We start from the raw sequence: 14404 nt of genomic DNA, 5'->3' as shown, positions 1-14404 counted from the left end.
GCAATAGAAATCTCAGGAGTGTGTCTAGAGTTCTGTTCTAAATTTCTTGGTCTTGGTGCCAGGACAAGGAATGTAAAATGACAATTTTTTAGATTAGGAACTTCCTAAGCAGGGACTCATGGGTCTGCAGTAACACACTCCAGAATATTAGCCTAACATCAGCGATCAGCGCTCTGAATCAACACCAAAATTTATTGACATTTGGTAATAGCTTTGCAGCTTAAAGGATGACCTGTAACATCACAAGCTGGGAAGCATTAACTGCTGAAGTGGGCCAATGGCCAAAGCAGAACTTGTTCCTCAGGTCCTGTTGATTGACACATCTGTGTGCACACACAAGACTTCACCATGCTCTTAGTCTTCCAGCTCCGAACGCTGGTCAGCTGCCGTGGGGAAGTGCTTCAGGCTAGCAGGGGGTCTCTGCCACTGTGGCCCTGGAGTTCTGCTGGGTGCGTGAGGCTGGGTGCCTCCCTTGCTGCTGCTTCCCTGACAGCAAAAGGTGCCTTGCTTAAATATAGGCCCTTCTCTGTGGGCACAGGAGGGGCTGTAACTGTAGGTGCTGCTGGGTGTGCTGCCAGGAACACTGTCCTGACCCACCTGCCAGACATCACATATTTATACCAATACCCTGCGGCTGCAGTGCAAATGATGTCAGCAGAGGTGAGCCACCCATTGTGAGAGGTTGCTGATGTGGTGTGCTTGGAAGCAGTCTCCTCCGAAAGCCATACAAGTGGCTAGTGAACATGTATGTGATTTGATGGGTGACGTGCCGCTCATTTTTTTGTTCTTTGAAAGGACAGACTGAACCAGTAACAGGCACATGGGTGTCAGGTCCAGTAACAAGTAGGGTAACACGGGCTGTTTTCTCTTAACCTTTATAAGCAAAGGTTGAAAAAAAATAAAAAATAAAAAAAGACATGTAGCAGGCTCTGGTGTACCAGCAGCCATACAGATGGACAGCTCCAGGCTTCTAGGGAAGTGACTGTCCCCTTGTACTTGACTCTGGTGAGGCCGCACCTCGAGTCCTGTGTTCAGTTTTGGGCCCCTCGCTACAAGAAGGACATGGTGGTGCTCGAGCGAGTCCAGAGAAGGGCAACAAAGCTAGTGAGGGGCCTGGAGAAAAAGTCCTACCAGGAGTGGCTGTGGGAGCTGGGCTTGTTCAGCCTGGAGAAAAGGAGGCTCAGGGGCGACCTTATCGCTCTCTATAGGTACCTCAAGGGAGGCTGTAGCGAGGTGGGGGTTGGTCTGTTCTCCCACATGACTGGTGACAGGACGAGGGGGAATGGGCTTAAGTTGCACCAGGGGAGTTTTAGGTTGGATGTTAGGAAGAACTTCTTTACCTAAAGGGTTGTGAGGCATTGGAACAGGCTGCCCAGGAAAGTGGTGGAGTCACCATCCCTGGAGGTCTTTAAAAGACGTTTAGATGTAGAGCTTAGGGATATGGTTTAGTGGAGGACTTGTTAGTGTTAGGTCAGAGGTTGGACTCGGTGATCTTGAGGTCTCTTCCAACCTAGAAATTCTGTGATTCAGCTTTCTGTCCACATCTAAGTAAAGGTTCAGTAGCAAGTTGCAGTTTGTCTTGCCCAGTTTTGGAACATGAGAAAAGGAACTTGTACCACCTGCAGGCTGCTGCCAGACCAGCTGAGGTGCAAGGAGAAGCATTAACACACACAGCTGCCCAAAACTTTCCTGTGGGAGGTACTCCAGAACCAAGGAGAAAGCGAGAACCAGCCAGCAATGCTGGGGTCAGAGCACCCCATTCCCCCGCTGACCCCCATCCCACTGCAGTGCTGCACACCGGTGGCAGCTGCAGGAAAACAACAACCCTGCAGGGCTCCACTGCAGCGCTTGAGGCTGGGAGAACCTGGCCCTGGGGCCAAGCCTAAGGCAGTGCTGCTCCTGTACAATGCAGCCAGGCTGCAGGAGAGGAGAAGGGAGGCATTACACATAGGAACAAGAGGAACAGCACCATGACGGCAACAGATATACTGAAATACTGCTGTTGGGCAAGAGGAAGGGAGGTTGCAGGACCTGGCATAAACCCGCCAGAGGGCAGGCTCCACAACGCTGCACTGCACCCCTGGTCGCCCCAGTTGCTGACCCCAGCACTCACAAAGACGCAGAGAGGAGCTCAGCTTCTTGGCCATCCGGCTTTATTATTCAAGTCCAGAGATAAAGCAGTTAGATACACTTGCAAAATAGTTAAATAGGATGCATTACCCTTTAATCAGACTGGTGCTGAGAGCAGGAGATAGAGACAGCTACCACCGGCTGGTCAGGAGCTGCCTGTTGCCAAAAGCAAACCTTGCAAGTGAACGCAGTGGCCAGAACACGAAGCAGCACAGGGGTGAGGCACAGCACTTCTGCGCCCCTGGAAGCACTGCAGGTCTTCCTTCACACACCAATGAGTGTACAGAAGTTGGTGTTCTCCTTACCAGAGGCAGGTGACCCTGTCACAAAGAAGGCTGGAAATGGCAGGTAACGAGCCCTTGCAGGGCAAGAGAAGCCTTCAACCCCTACATACAGCTCCTGAGCACAGCTGGGCCCGGGGAGCGTGACCTGCTGGTAAAGCCAGCGCATCCAAATCGCTTGCAGCCACAGCTGCTCAGCGCTGAGCCTGTATTAAAGCATTTGCCCTGGCAGCTAGTATAGAAATAACAGTCGATGTTCACCCACATGAAACATCGGGGAGCACCATTTTCCAGCTACCAGCATTAAATCTCAGAACAGCATAAGGACTTGACCCATTAGCTACTGCTCTAGCTGATACTCAAATCACTGTGGCATTTCCCTTACCAAGAGCCTGTGGGTGAAGCAGTCTCATAGCTGGAACTCATATATATTTCATACGATTTCCTTTCTCTTGCTGCAGAACAGCATTTGCCCTTGCTGAGGTCAGATCCAAACCCTGCTCCCTCAGCCAGAATGAAGACATAGCACTGTTCTTGGCAGCATATGTAAATGTATTTGCAAATACATTTTTCAGGCTAGTGTAAATTCACATTCACCCTGTAGCAGCATGTCCTTAATTACATGTCAGAAAGGGGCTTTGCTCTGTTCTCAAATCATACAATGCTGATGCTGCAAATCCTAGGCCAGCATGAGGATGCAGCCAGTTTGGAAGCCCTTTCCTACATTTCATTTTGCTTTACTTTAAGTAGTTAGAAGTAAAATTGATCAATTTGAAACACAGACAATCACTTCACTGTTCTTTGGTACAGACATTGGCCACAATAACCAACTGGGACACTTGACACCACAAGCACATGGCACAATTTGAGTTTAAGAGGTGCTTGAAATTTCTTTTTTGCTAGGTTAAAAAAAAAAAAAAAAAAAAAAAAAAGGAAATGCTTCCAGAGAACCAGTCACCAGCCACGTGCCCAGAATTTCTGCAGCTTTTTAAACACACACCATATTCTTAATTGATTTTATCGCTTGAGAGTCCAACTAGAAAACCCCAGCTATCGCTTTCGCTCTCCTTTTTGTGTCCTTTTCTTCTCCTTTTCCTTCCGCTCCTGCTTGGCTAGCTTATCCTTCTCTCGCTGGAGTTTATCTTGCTCTTTTTTCTTCTGAAACTCATCTCGCAGCAGCTCCCGTTCCAGCTTTCGGGCATTCAAGACATCCTCCACGTTGGTGTTTCGGAACAGCGCTGGTAGTGAGTTAAGGGCAAACAACATGCTCTGTCTGAGCATGCACAGTTCATCTTTTCAGCAGTATTTTGGGGCTGTACACTAGACACTGTTTTTAGCACATGGGTTGCTTTGTTTTACCTCCCCCTTCACCTAGAGCCGCACCTCCCATCAAGAGGGATGGAGGTCAGGGCCAAGGGGTGTCTGCTGTCACAGCGCAGCCCGTGGCACAGGAAAAGGCAGTGGCTGCATCAGCTCCGTTCTGCTTCACCCCCAGGTCCTGTGCTCTCCTGCTTCTTGCTGACGGCTGCACCTTGCAGGATCCCTGCCTTGCTGGGAGCAGGGCAGAGTTCTGCCTCAGTAAGCTCAGCCTTGATTCACCTAAGACAGATCTCAGCTGCTCATTTCTCACCCAAGGGCTCTGCAAAGAAAAGAAACCCTGCATGCCAGCAGCCAGCAACTCTGTAGAAAGTGCTGTGCAAAGAAAAGGAACATTTCTGACTTCCAATTCTCACCAAGCAGGTAAAGAATCTGGGAATAACAAGTGAGGAATGGAAAAACGAAAAGGAAACTCTGCTTGTTTTTCCAAACAGAAAAGTCACATAGCTTAAACCTGTGCTTCCTAGAAAATGGAAAAAGCAAGTTCTTTCCTAGAAAATTCAAGTTCAAAACCAAGCCTGCAGGTTCTTTAGACTGATTTGAAAAAAAAAGTGAAACCTCTACAAACTAGAAGTAGAAAAATAACGTATTTTGTAAAGCTTCCTTGAGCAGCTTTGCTATAGCTGTATTTATGTGCATGTTTAAACATGTATGTACGTGTATGTATGCACATATAGCTGTGTCCATTATGATTACAGCTGACATCCCAGGCAGAGCTGCCAGCCAGCAGACAACGCATCCCGCTAGCTCTATAACCATCAAACCAAAGGAAATGGCACTGCAAGGATAGTCCCACGCAGCACAGCTCTACCTGTCCTGCTCGCCATGGAGGAAGGCTGCAGACACAGGCAGAGGTGAGACTAAGGACTGCCACAGCCTCAGGTCGTCTCTCCTGCAGGAACTAATGGTAAGCCCTTTAGGAATAACATTTGGAAGAGCAAGTGGGCGTCTCCTTTTCTGTCTCTTCCTCTTTTTCTGTCTCTTCCTATCAGCAATTTAGGGACAAGAATAATTTAAATATTCCACATTTTAATTCTGGGCCGTGATAAAACCTGCTTCCACCTTAAGCTTGCCAGCTGGTGAGTTCAAGGAAAGTCCCAAATTATTGCATTGAGAAAAATAAGAGATAGTTTGGTCCTTGTTCACCAAAGTTCAACTGCACCATGCCCTTAGGCATTTCTCAGTAATCTTGTTTCTATTTCACTTTTATTAGTTCCTGATATGATCTGGACACCACTTAGCATTAAACTAATGTTGGGAGAATTATCTTTATCAGTAGCATGTTCTGTGAAGCTTCAGAAAGGACAGGAGAGAAAAGGAAGGGATAAAGGAGAAAAAAATAAAATGAAAGGATCGGTCTTAGCTGTGCACACAAGGCAGTGGGGGGGGAGAGCAGAAATGCAGATGAAACATTTAACTTCATTATGAGCAAGGTGAGGTTACATTAAAAAAAAAAAAAAAAAAAAAAAAAAATCACCAGCTTAAATGGTGGCCCTAAAGAAACCATGAGCATCAACACCAATTAAAAAAAGGACAGGAAACTCACACAGATGCTGCCTTCCTTCCAAGGAGCCCAAGTCATCGAGAAGCAAAGGATACATTTCTCTGATCCAATATTTACTGCTGTCCCAACAGATCCATCCTGTTCATCGTCGCCAGTGAGAGAATTAAGGAAATATGGACATCAGTAACAAGCTTGTCTATATAGTCACACTCAGATCAAAATACAGCAAATAACAATTTTACCAAGCCAGGAGGAAGAAGCTAAAAGCTAATGTTGATGATCAAGGACAAGACAAGCATAAAGCCTGATGTTTAACTCCCCTCTGCTTCTCAAATGCCAGGTAAGATCCACTCTTATCAACTTTCTCTTCATGGAACAACTTGTTCTTCAGCACTATGAAGAGCTAACTTTAAGCTCTCCCACTCTACATTTACTCTCTCTAAAGAGGATCTTTTCAACAGATTTCTTGCCAGAAAGCAAGAGAGAAATTCAATACATTACCTACCACGCACAGATGCTGGGAGCGGATTCACTCATCTTCTGCAATGCACCTAAAGTGGACAAACCTTACCCAGCCAAGCTGTGTTGGTGGGAGTGTGACAATGGTGGAGGACCGAACTCAAAGAAGTGTCTGCATACACGGCACTCCACAAACTAAGAGATTCCATGCTTTTTCCCATGGAAGCTACTTCACTGGGAAAAAAGAAGACTGACAAGTTCCTCCAATTCTTCCACTAGACACTGCAAAGATAGAAAGGCATTTCAGGAGATTTTTTATAATCATCGTCCTCCCAGGCACTCCATCTTGACTGTGTCAGGAAAAGGATATTCCTCCTCATCCGTCACGTTGGCATACTGGGCCAGGAGGGCAGCTTTCCTTTGCTTATCTTCCTGGGAGATCTCCTTTGGCTTCACTACAATCTTGGCCTGCTTCTCCATCATGCTGGCAATCGCTTGGATCTCATCTGGCAAGAAGAGTCAGAGCATCAGTCAGTCCCTGCAGATGCAGGCCACCAAGACCCAGCTGCTCCCTCCTGCAGCTCCCGCCTGTGCCTCCGCAGGCCCCCAAAGGCCTTGTCCTACCACCAGGGCCAAGCACGTTGCCCTCCTGCTGCCAACCTAAATGCGAAGCCACCTGGCCAAAGCGATTGGAGCAGTGGCTCCGCGCAGCAAGGAGGAGCTCCCCTGAGCACGCAGCACTGCCCAGGCACTGTTCTCCCTGGAGTAAGGGAAGCTTCATGATTCAACTCCGAAATCAATAGAACTATTAGCTAATGAAAATCCATTTCACCCCAAAGTGCATTCTCTTCTTGTTAAAAGAGGCTAAGTATGTTTATTTAACTATGTAGTTAACATCATGTTAAATAGAAATTCTGGGAAAAAAAGTTACTAACCAGTTTAATACTCTTTTTTCACCTAGGGAAATGAGCAGTTGATTAGCCTTTTAATATCACGCTGTCCATTTCTTAAAATGGCATTTATTTTTGACATTTGTTTGTTTGTTAATAACTTACAATTTTATTTCCAATGTGAAACTGGCAGCGTGTAGCAGCCTTTCTACAAGGGCAGGTTTCCATACAGGTTAGCTTTTGTGCTCAATTTAAAAGCTGGAAGATGCACGCCAGGTTTTTAATTTCACACACTTCATTCTTCCACAAGAGCTAACACCTCATATGTATTTTCTAGAAGTTACAACCAGTAGATACTGACTCCGTTTGGGATGTATCCTTCTATGGAGTCACAGTGCAGTAAATCCTTACATTTCTAACAACCTAGCTCTAAGGACATGTATTGCTACCTTCTTTCTGTGACAGGTGAGAAAATCCCTGGTTCACTGTGAGAAACCAATGGTATGAGCTGCAGGAGTCCAACAGCAACTTCAGCAGTTCCAGTCACTTGTCCGCAAAAGAGGGATTTGTTTTTTTAATACAAAGAATAACAGAACGTTTTCCTGTCCTCTGCCAAAGGCAAAGAGAGGCCAAGGACAGAGTACTTCAATGAATTTTCAGGGAAAGACACTTAACTGCGGTGTGCTTCAGCAGTTAAGTGAAACTCCAAGATTTAGACGAGAGAAGCGCTACTTAAATGCAGCCCTCATGACAAGGACTCACTGGGGAGAACTATTTCTAGAACAATATCAGAGATGATGTTCTGTCTGCACCTGAACTGACAAAAAAAAAAAAATGCAAGGCAACCAAAAACACAGATTTAGCCCGAAGGGATGTTACATTGTCACCCATGCAGGCTGGCAGTTAGGTCCGTACAGTTGGAAGACCCCTAACTGAACCATGCAGTGTGCTGAAACCTGCAAAACCTTTCAGCGTGACTTCCTTGTGCTCCAGAGCTCTGCTCAGTGACCAGAATATGCCTCCCCCAGCCAACAAGAACAAGACGTTTCCACTCCAGAGCCAGCAGCTGAAGACAAGGGATGGCTTCAGAGAGGGTACAAAGGATTAGCAGGACTATATGCATTATTGGGAAAGTAGCAGCATTAGTACAGCAGCAGCCCAACAGAGCTTCCCTCCTGCAAGCATTTAGGGGAAAAAAGGACAGTATTAAGAGAAGACTTTGAAAGAGGAAAGTAAGGATGCTTTCCTGATGCCTGCTGGGGTGAGCAGCAGCACAAAGGGCTGCACAGCTCTCCGTAGGTGCAGCTGTAGTAGAGTAAAACTACTCACTTCCCAAATGAGCATAAACTGAAGCAAGCACATGCATTTTATACCATAACTGCACCTACCATTAGAGCCCTAGCTGTCATTGCTACATCATTAGCATTTAGTGGTGATTAAGCCTTTTTTTTTTTTTTTTTTAAACAAAAGGGAATTTTAAAAATCCTGCAGAAAAAACAAACAACTTTTTCCTCTGCAGGATTCTGAGCCCAAAGAGCAGCAGAATGCTAGTGACAGCCAGAAGTGAAACTACTCAACCTCATTTTGTGTTTCAAGACAAAACAGTAAATAAGCATCCATGGCAATGAGAAGTGAGCCAGATCTGCAAACACATTAGCAGCATTGGTTTTAGGTCCTAACCAAGCAGACACACAGTTCTCATCTTAGTAAAGCCCTGCAAAGTACTCATACCACGTGGAAGGAGACATGGAGCAGCAACACTACCTTCTTTTTTCTCTTTGGCGTCAACAATCTGAGATTCAGACCACTTCTCGACTACTTCCCTGCAAACATCGTTTAAGAGATCTTCTTCCTAGTAAGGGAAAAGAGACTTCTCAGTCTTGGAGCAAAGTTGGTCTGCTTTAAACAAGCATGAATCATATAAGAAGTACCAGCTGCAAAGAATCTGAACACCCGGCAATAAGCTCAAGCGATACAGTTTTTCACATGGACCCTACTTAATAAACACATGTAGGACTTCTGTTAACCTGTGGCAGCAGGACAAGGCAAGTCACGAGATGCACTCACTTGATGACACAGCTCAGGGTGAGAGCTCCGCACGGCTGCCCAAGCACAAGCACCACACCAGGAGATACCACATCATCACCACGCGTTACTTTTCCACCAGGTACGGCCCTAACAAATGCTGGTCTCACAGCTGCAGGCTCACTAGGCACAACAGCCCTACCATGACCGAAGAAAGGCGAGCAGGCTGCCATAACTCTAGCCAGCTACTGAGCAGCATCGTATCTCCTCCTGAGCCGGGCTGCAGGGATGCTAGTCAAAGACCACCTCCTCACCGACACTAATAAACGAGACTGGAGACGAGATGGGTCGGGCACAACATGGAACGGAACCCACTCTGGTAGTACTGGTAGACTATATCCTCCCACCAGCAACTAACGGACTGATACTGGCAGCCCCTTGACCTGCCTGGAGCATTCAACATGACTGAGAGAGGTGGCAGTGGAATGCACTTGGTCGCTACAAAGGAAAACCTGAAGCCGTGGGGAGAAAGGAAGCACGCCCGAGCAGCCGCACGGAGGTATTCCCACCACCAGGTCAGGTCCTTCATGCACTGCTCCTCCACCGCTGACGCTCTCCCCGCTGTCCACCTGTGGCTTCTCAGGGGTCTCACCAACAGCGTAACACAAGCACCAGCAGCAGACACACTGCTCTAGCTACAGCCAGGAGCGCTTGACCAGGAATATGCAGCTGTACAACAGGCGGAAGGTTTCAAGGTGTTGTGGTGTGGTTTTTGTTCTTTTTTTTTTTTTTTTTTTTTTTGCTAATTAACACTAAATCACCCAACAGCAAATCTGCCCACGGCTTAGCAAAAAGCAGCTGCAGAAAGTTTGAGGGGCTTGAGAAGGGTTAATACCAAATGGAAACTAGCTGGCCAGGACACAGGCAGCTGGGACTGAGCCATTCCCTCCTTGGTACCCTGGTGGGTCTGCTGAGCACATCGCAGGCGTTAACGTCCAGCTAGGTCCAGGCCTGCAGCTTCTTGCAGTCTTCCATACTTCTTCCTTCGGAAGCAGCGCTACATTTAGGCAGGGTCAAATTAGGCACCAAAGCAGTTGTGGCCTCTTACTAGACTTTTTCTACCACCCACGACCACTGCTTACCCTATCTATGCCAAAAGCTAGCCCTAAATACTTGCAGAAAGCTTGATAACCTCTGCCTAGAAAATAATATCTTATAAAGGTGCATAATAACCAGGCCTCAGCTGTCCCTTTCCCTACCTCTCCCAGCTTGGCATGCAGCAACTGGCATTTGAAAGCCAACACATGAAACCCCTGCACACAGACTTCCCGCCAGACAGGTAACAAGTTCACAATTCTCATCTCAAAAACTTGGTCAACAGGTACCTAGAAAACACCTCCAAGTTCCAGGACAGTCGCTGAAAACATTGCTTATTCAGCAGAGCAAAGCTCACCTGCGTGGGGACAGCAAAAAAGCTGAGTTTTCCACAGCCATGGGACAGACAAGCTACAGAAACACACAAGATCTCTTCACCTTTTGCTGCAATACAAATAAAGAGTAACTCAGAGTGAAATCCTCCCACCCTAGGTCTACAACAGGTAGGCAAAAAATTCTGCATGTAACAGAGATGGCAGGAGAACACCACACAGTAATACCATTACACAAGTCTGCTGAGCACCGAGATCACGAGCACAGCACAGGAACAAGGAACAAGGACCCTGGCTTAGGGAGGAGATGCTACAAGAAGTGTGCAGGATACTTGGGGCTGTGAGGCTGAAGTGATGTGCAAACACAGAAATAGCAGAAGGATGAAGGGTTTGTGATTCACACCAACACTTGAAGTAGACAACTTGCCTTGAGTAAACCCAGAGGATGGGATGATGCCCAGTCTGCTAAGATCAAGCATAAGAACCTACAGACCCCATTCACACTGGGAGATGCTGCTCTGAGATCCTCACAGGCACACGTGCCGGATGAGCAGACCACACCAAGGATGATGTGCATAGAAACAACTCCAGTCCTCAGAGAAAAAACACAAGTTGTGAAAAGTTGTGAAAAGATAATAAACATCAACAAGGTTCAAAGACATGAAGGATTTGAAGCACTAGAAACATTCACAGTAAGAGGATCCTCCATGAAGGATGGGATACCCCAAGCACTGGGAATATGAGCCCACTGTCCATTTTGCCAGCCTTGATTTCAACTTTATATTAAACCAGGAAAGAAGGATGGGAAAGACATATTCCCCATGTGCCTGCTTTCAGCATGCAGGAAGATGAAAATCAGGTAAGTATTGACAAAGGAATAGCAGTAAGCAGGAAGGAAAACAAAGTGCAGAAGACTAATAATGATGGCAGATACCTGTGCCTTCTAATGAGGATTTGAGCAGTAAGAACAAACCAAGTATTTGTATACCAGCGTAGCCTACGTGGGGAGAACACTAAGATGAGCCATTTCAGATATCCCTGAAACATGATGAAGAAATAACTCGGCCTCAGAGCTGGACAGTCTTCACATTCCAAAAGGAAGAAATGGAAGACCAAGATGACAGCTTGCAAATGGACATGAACAGAGCAACAGAAAAGAAACATGATGGGACAGCCCAGCTGAAACCTTTACAGAAGGAAGCAGAGAGAAGCTCTGCCACATAGTGCAGGGCATTTGCTATGTAACCCTTCTGTCTTACCGCAGTCTGGATAAAGACCTCTACCAGCACCGATTTCTGGATCTGTGGGAGATTCACCTCCCATGTATGCAACTGAAGAACAAATGCTACTAGTACTGGTGGAGTTCAGGTAGCTGTGGATGTATTTCATTCAATAGTCACCAAACAAGAAATTATGTTATCTTAGAGGTCAGTACATACAGAGAAAAAATAACTATAGAAGATATACATGGACTGAGTGATCCAGGGTCTGTTTGGCATAAGGAGGGGAACAGAACGGAAACAGAACTCGATCTGAAACAAGAAGTTTGAATAAACTCAGGGAACTAATGTATGAGAGACTGAGGAACCCAAACATGAGGTACAGAGGCTGCTCAAAAAGTATTTTAGCGATGATTGTCAAAAACAAACGAAGAGATGACCTGGAATTTGTACACAGAACACAGAGAAAACAATTGTAAAGAAAGGCCCCAAATTAACCAAATGAAAGAGTGTCTCAATAATCAATAAAGAAATAAGCTTGGAGTCTAACAAATAAAGAAAAGACACACTGAGTAGAAGAAATAAAAAGGATGTCACAGGGTTCAAGAGGCAAAAATATATTTTACAGGAGTAGATAATCAAACTGACCTGGAACTTGCACATGAAGCGTAAGTCAACTGCAAGAGAGTCAACCCTGACTCAGAAGAGAACACAGAAGAAATGGGATTGTCACGAATGAAAGGCAGCCCAGAACTAGATGCACACAAAAACCGCACACCAGCCTTTAAAAACCGCACTGCTGACAGTGTGAGAGAAGGGTACCTCAGCAATAAAGAGAAAACAGGAAATATCAGAGCATGCTGCAGCCAGCTGCAGGGCAAGGGAAGGGCAACGAGCTACGTACCTCCGCAGTTCAGAAAGAGCACCCAGACCGAAACACAAGGCCCACCCCAGCTGCAAGTCTGCAACCAGCACGGTCAGGCTTCAGAGATGGGCTCTGCCTTTGGCGATGAGAAGCAGCAGTCTGGTGATTACAGGTAAGGCAATTAACCTCAGCTCCAGACAAGGCTTTAGAACAGCATTTCCAAAGACGTCTCACTCTGTCCCTAGCTCCAGAGGAATTAGTGTTTGCTCCTCCTATTAGTCTAGGCACAGGGCTATGCTGACATTGTTAAACTTCTTTTAGAAACTCATGGCTGGTGCCCCACCAGGGTGGGGAAGTGATGACAGAACATAGTAAAGAGCCACACTGAATTTTAGGAAAACTGGTTTAAAATGGCACACAGTCAGCTAACAGACAGAATTAAAGTTACCCATGTTAACAAAAAGAGCTAACCCCTTTGGGTTTTATGCTCCTATACAGACGGTCTGGGGGGAAACCAGTGACAGCACCTGAGCAGACCATTACTTAATACAAGCGCGCACTTACTGCTGAGCATTTTATACCACTGAATATCCATTTATGCAACGTCCTGAAACACAAATGGTATAAAAGTCTTACAGCCCCCAAAATAGCTGACCATTGGGAAGAAACTCTTGTGAACTCTCCTAACTCTTTCCTGGCAGAGCAGGCAGGCACTGCCCATCACTGGAGGCTCCAGGCTCTGGCCAGGCAAGGCTGGCAGCACCTTCAGTCTCTCCCAGTCACAAATTCCAGCTCCAGTTGGATCCCAGGGACTGATTCCTGTACGACCGTGCTGTACTGGGAGAAATGAGACCTGTTTAAGGAATGTTAACAGCCTAGCACAGCTGTTGCTCAGCTGACAAGAGGGTGTTGAACACCACCTCCAAAGCCATGCCCTGCGCCCCTGGGAGCCACCAGCTCGCAGCCCAAGCCTCGTACCCTCTGCACCCCGGCAAGCAGCCAGGCCCTGCAGGAGCTGCAGCTGCAGCCTTGGAGCTGGCACCATGGTGTGAAGGAAGTACAGAATATTTGAATCGTAAGGGTCATAGAATCATAAACGTTGGACAACAGCTCCAAGATCATCTGCTCCAACCATCCCCCCTGCCAGCATCACCCACTAACCCATGTCCCCAGGCACCACGTCCAACCTCTCCTTGAACACCCCCAGGGATGGCGACTCCCCCCGGGCACCCCATCCCAGTGCCCGACTGCTCTTTCTGAGCAGAAACGTCTCCTCATTTCCAACCCGAACCTCCCCTGGTGCAACTTGAGGCCGTTTTCTCTAGTCCCATCACTAGTTATCTGCCAGGTGCCACCAGGACCACCAAGCCCAACCCCTGGCTCCACACAGGGCTACCTAAAAATCGGACTGCGCATCTCAGACCCTTGTCCAAACACCTGAGCTCCGGCTGTGAGCACATCCCACGGGAGCCCATCGCAGTGCCCGATCTGTGTGCAGACCCATCCCCAACACCACCCTGACCCTGCCCCGTCCCATCTCCACGCCGTCCCCCCGGGTCCTATCGCTGTCCCCCTGCAGAGCCCAGCGCCTGCCCCTCCGCTCCCCTCGTGAGGGGGCTGAAAACCGCCACAAACCCGGGACCACCCCGGGACCGCCCCAACCCTCACGTTTCACCCCCGGCCTCACACCGCGGCCCCACAGCCGCAACCGGCCCGCCCCGGCCGCCCGCCCCTCACGGAGCCCGGCCCGGGCTCCACAACCCGGGGGTGAGGGGGGGGACCCGGTCCCGGTCCCGGTCCCGGTCCCTCCCCTCGGTCCCCGGCCCTCACCAGGCAGGCGGCCAGCACCCCGCGCAGCGCCTCCAGCCGCTCCTCGTCGCCCTCCTCCTCGCGGAGCAGCCCCGCGATGTAGGCGCCGTACACGGCGCGGTCGAGCCCCAGCGCCTCCAGCCGCGCCGCCAGCCACGGCTCGAAGCCGCCGCCGCCGCCGCCGCCACCGCCACCGATCCCCGCCGCTGTCGCCGCCGCCGCCGCGCTGGGCGCCGCCATTTTGCAGCGCCGCCGCCACCGGCTGCGCGTGCGCGAGGGGCCACGCGGGGCTGCACCGGGACCGGCACCGGGATCGGCACCGGCACCGGCACCGGGCTGGGCTGAGCCTCGCAGCACCGGATCCCGGCCCGCACCCCCTTCCCCAGCACCGAGCCCCGCCGCCGCTGTCGCCGCCTC

The 14404-nt window shown here is 48.5% G+C and overlaps 1 protein-coding gene across 7 annotated transcripts; it reads right to left on the bottom strand.

Annotated features, from left to right (window-relative positions):
• Window positions 1-2131: 2131 nt before the first annotated feature.
• On the bottom strand, window positions 2132-14379 carry CCDC43 (coiled-coil domain containing 43). 7 transcript variants are annotated; one of them, XM_084496681.1, is made up of 5 exons: window positions 14009-14379; window positions 8373-8493; window positions 6122-6257; window positions 5388-5446; window positions 2132-3649 (listed from the first exon to the last, which is right to left on the bottom strand). In XM_084496681.1, the coding sequence occupies exons 1-5, from the start codon at window positions 14225-14227 to the stop codon at window positions 3462-3464; spliced, it is 723 nt and encodes a 240-aa protein (XP_084352807.1). In that variant the 5' UTR covers window positions 14228-14379; the 3' UTR covers window positions 2132-3461. The 7 variants fall into 7 exon arrangements, with proteins under 7 accessions (XP_084352807.1, XP_084352808.1, XP_084352804.1 ...); XM_084496682.1 differs by having other exon boundaries at window positions 8406-8493; XM_084496678.1 differs by lacking the exon at window positions 2132-3649 and adding an exon at window positions 3657-4050 and having other exon boundaries at window positions 5335-5446.
• Window positions 14380-14404: the final 25 nt, after the last annotated feature.

Source organism: Aythya ferina (assembly GCF_964211825.1).
Source record: "Aythya ferina genome assembly, chromosome: 23".
Lineage (NCBI taxonomy): Eukaryota > Metazoa > Chordata > Aves > Anseriformes > Anatidae > Aythya > Aythya ferina.
Note: the sequence above shows the minus strand (reverse complement) of the source record. Positions and strands in the feature narration are given on the sequence as shown.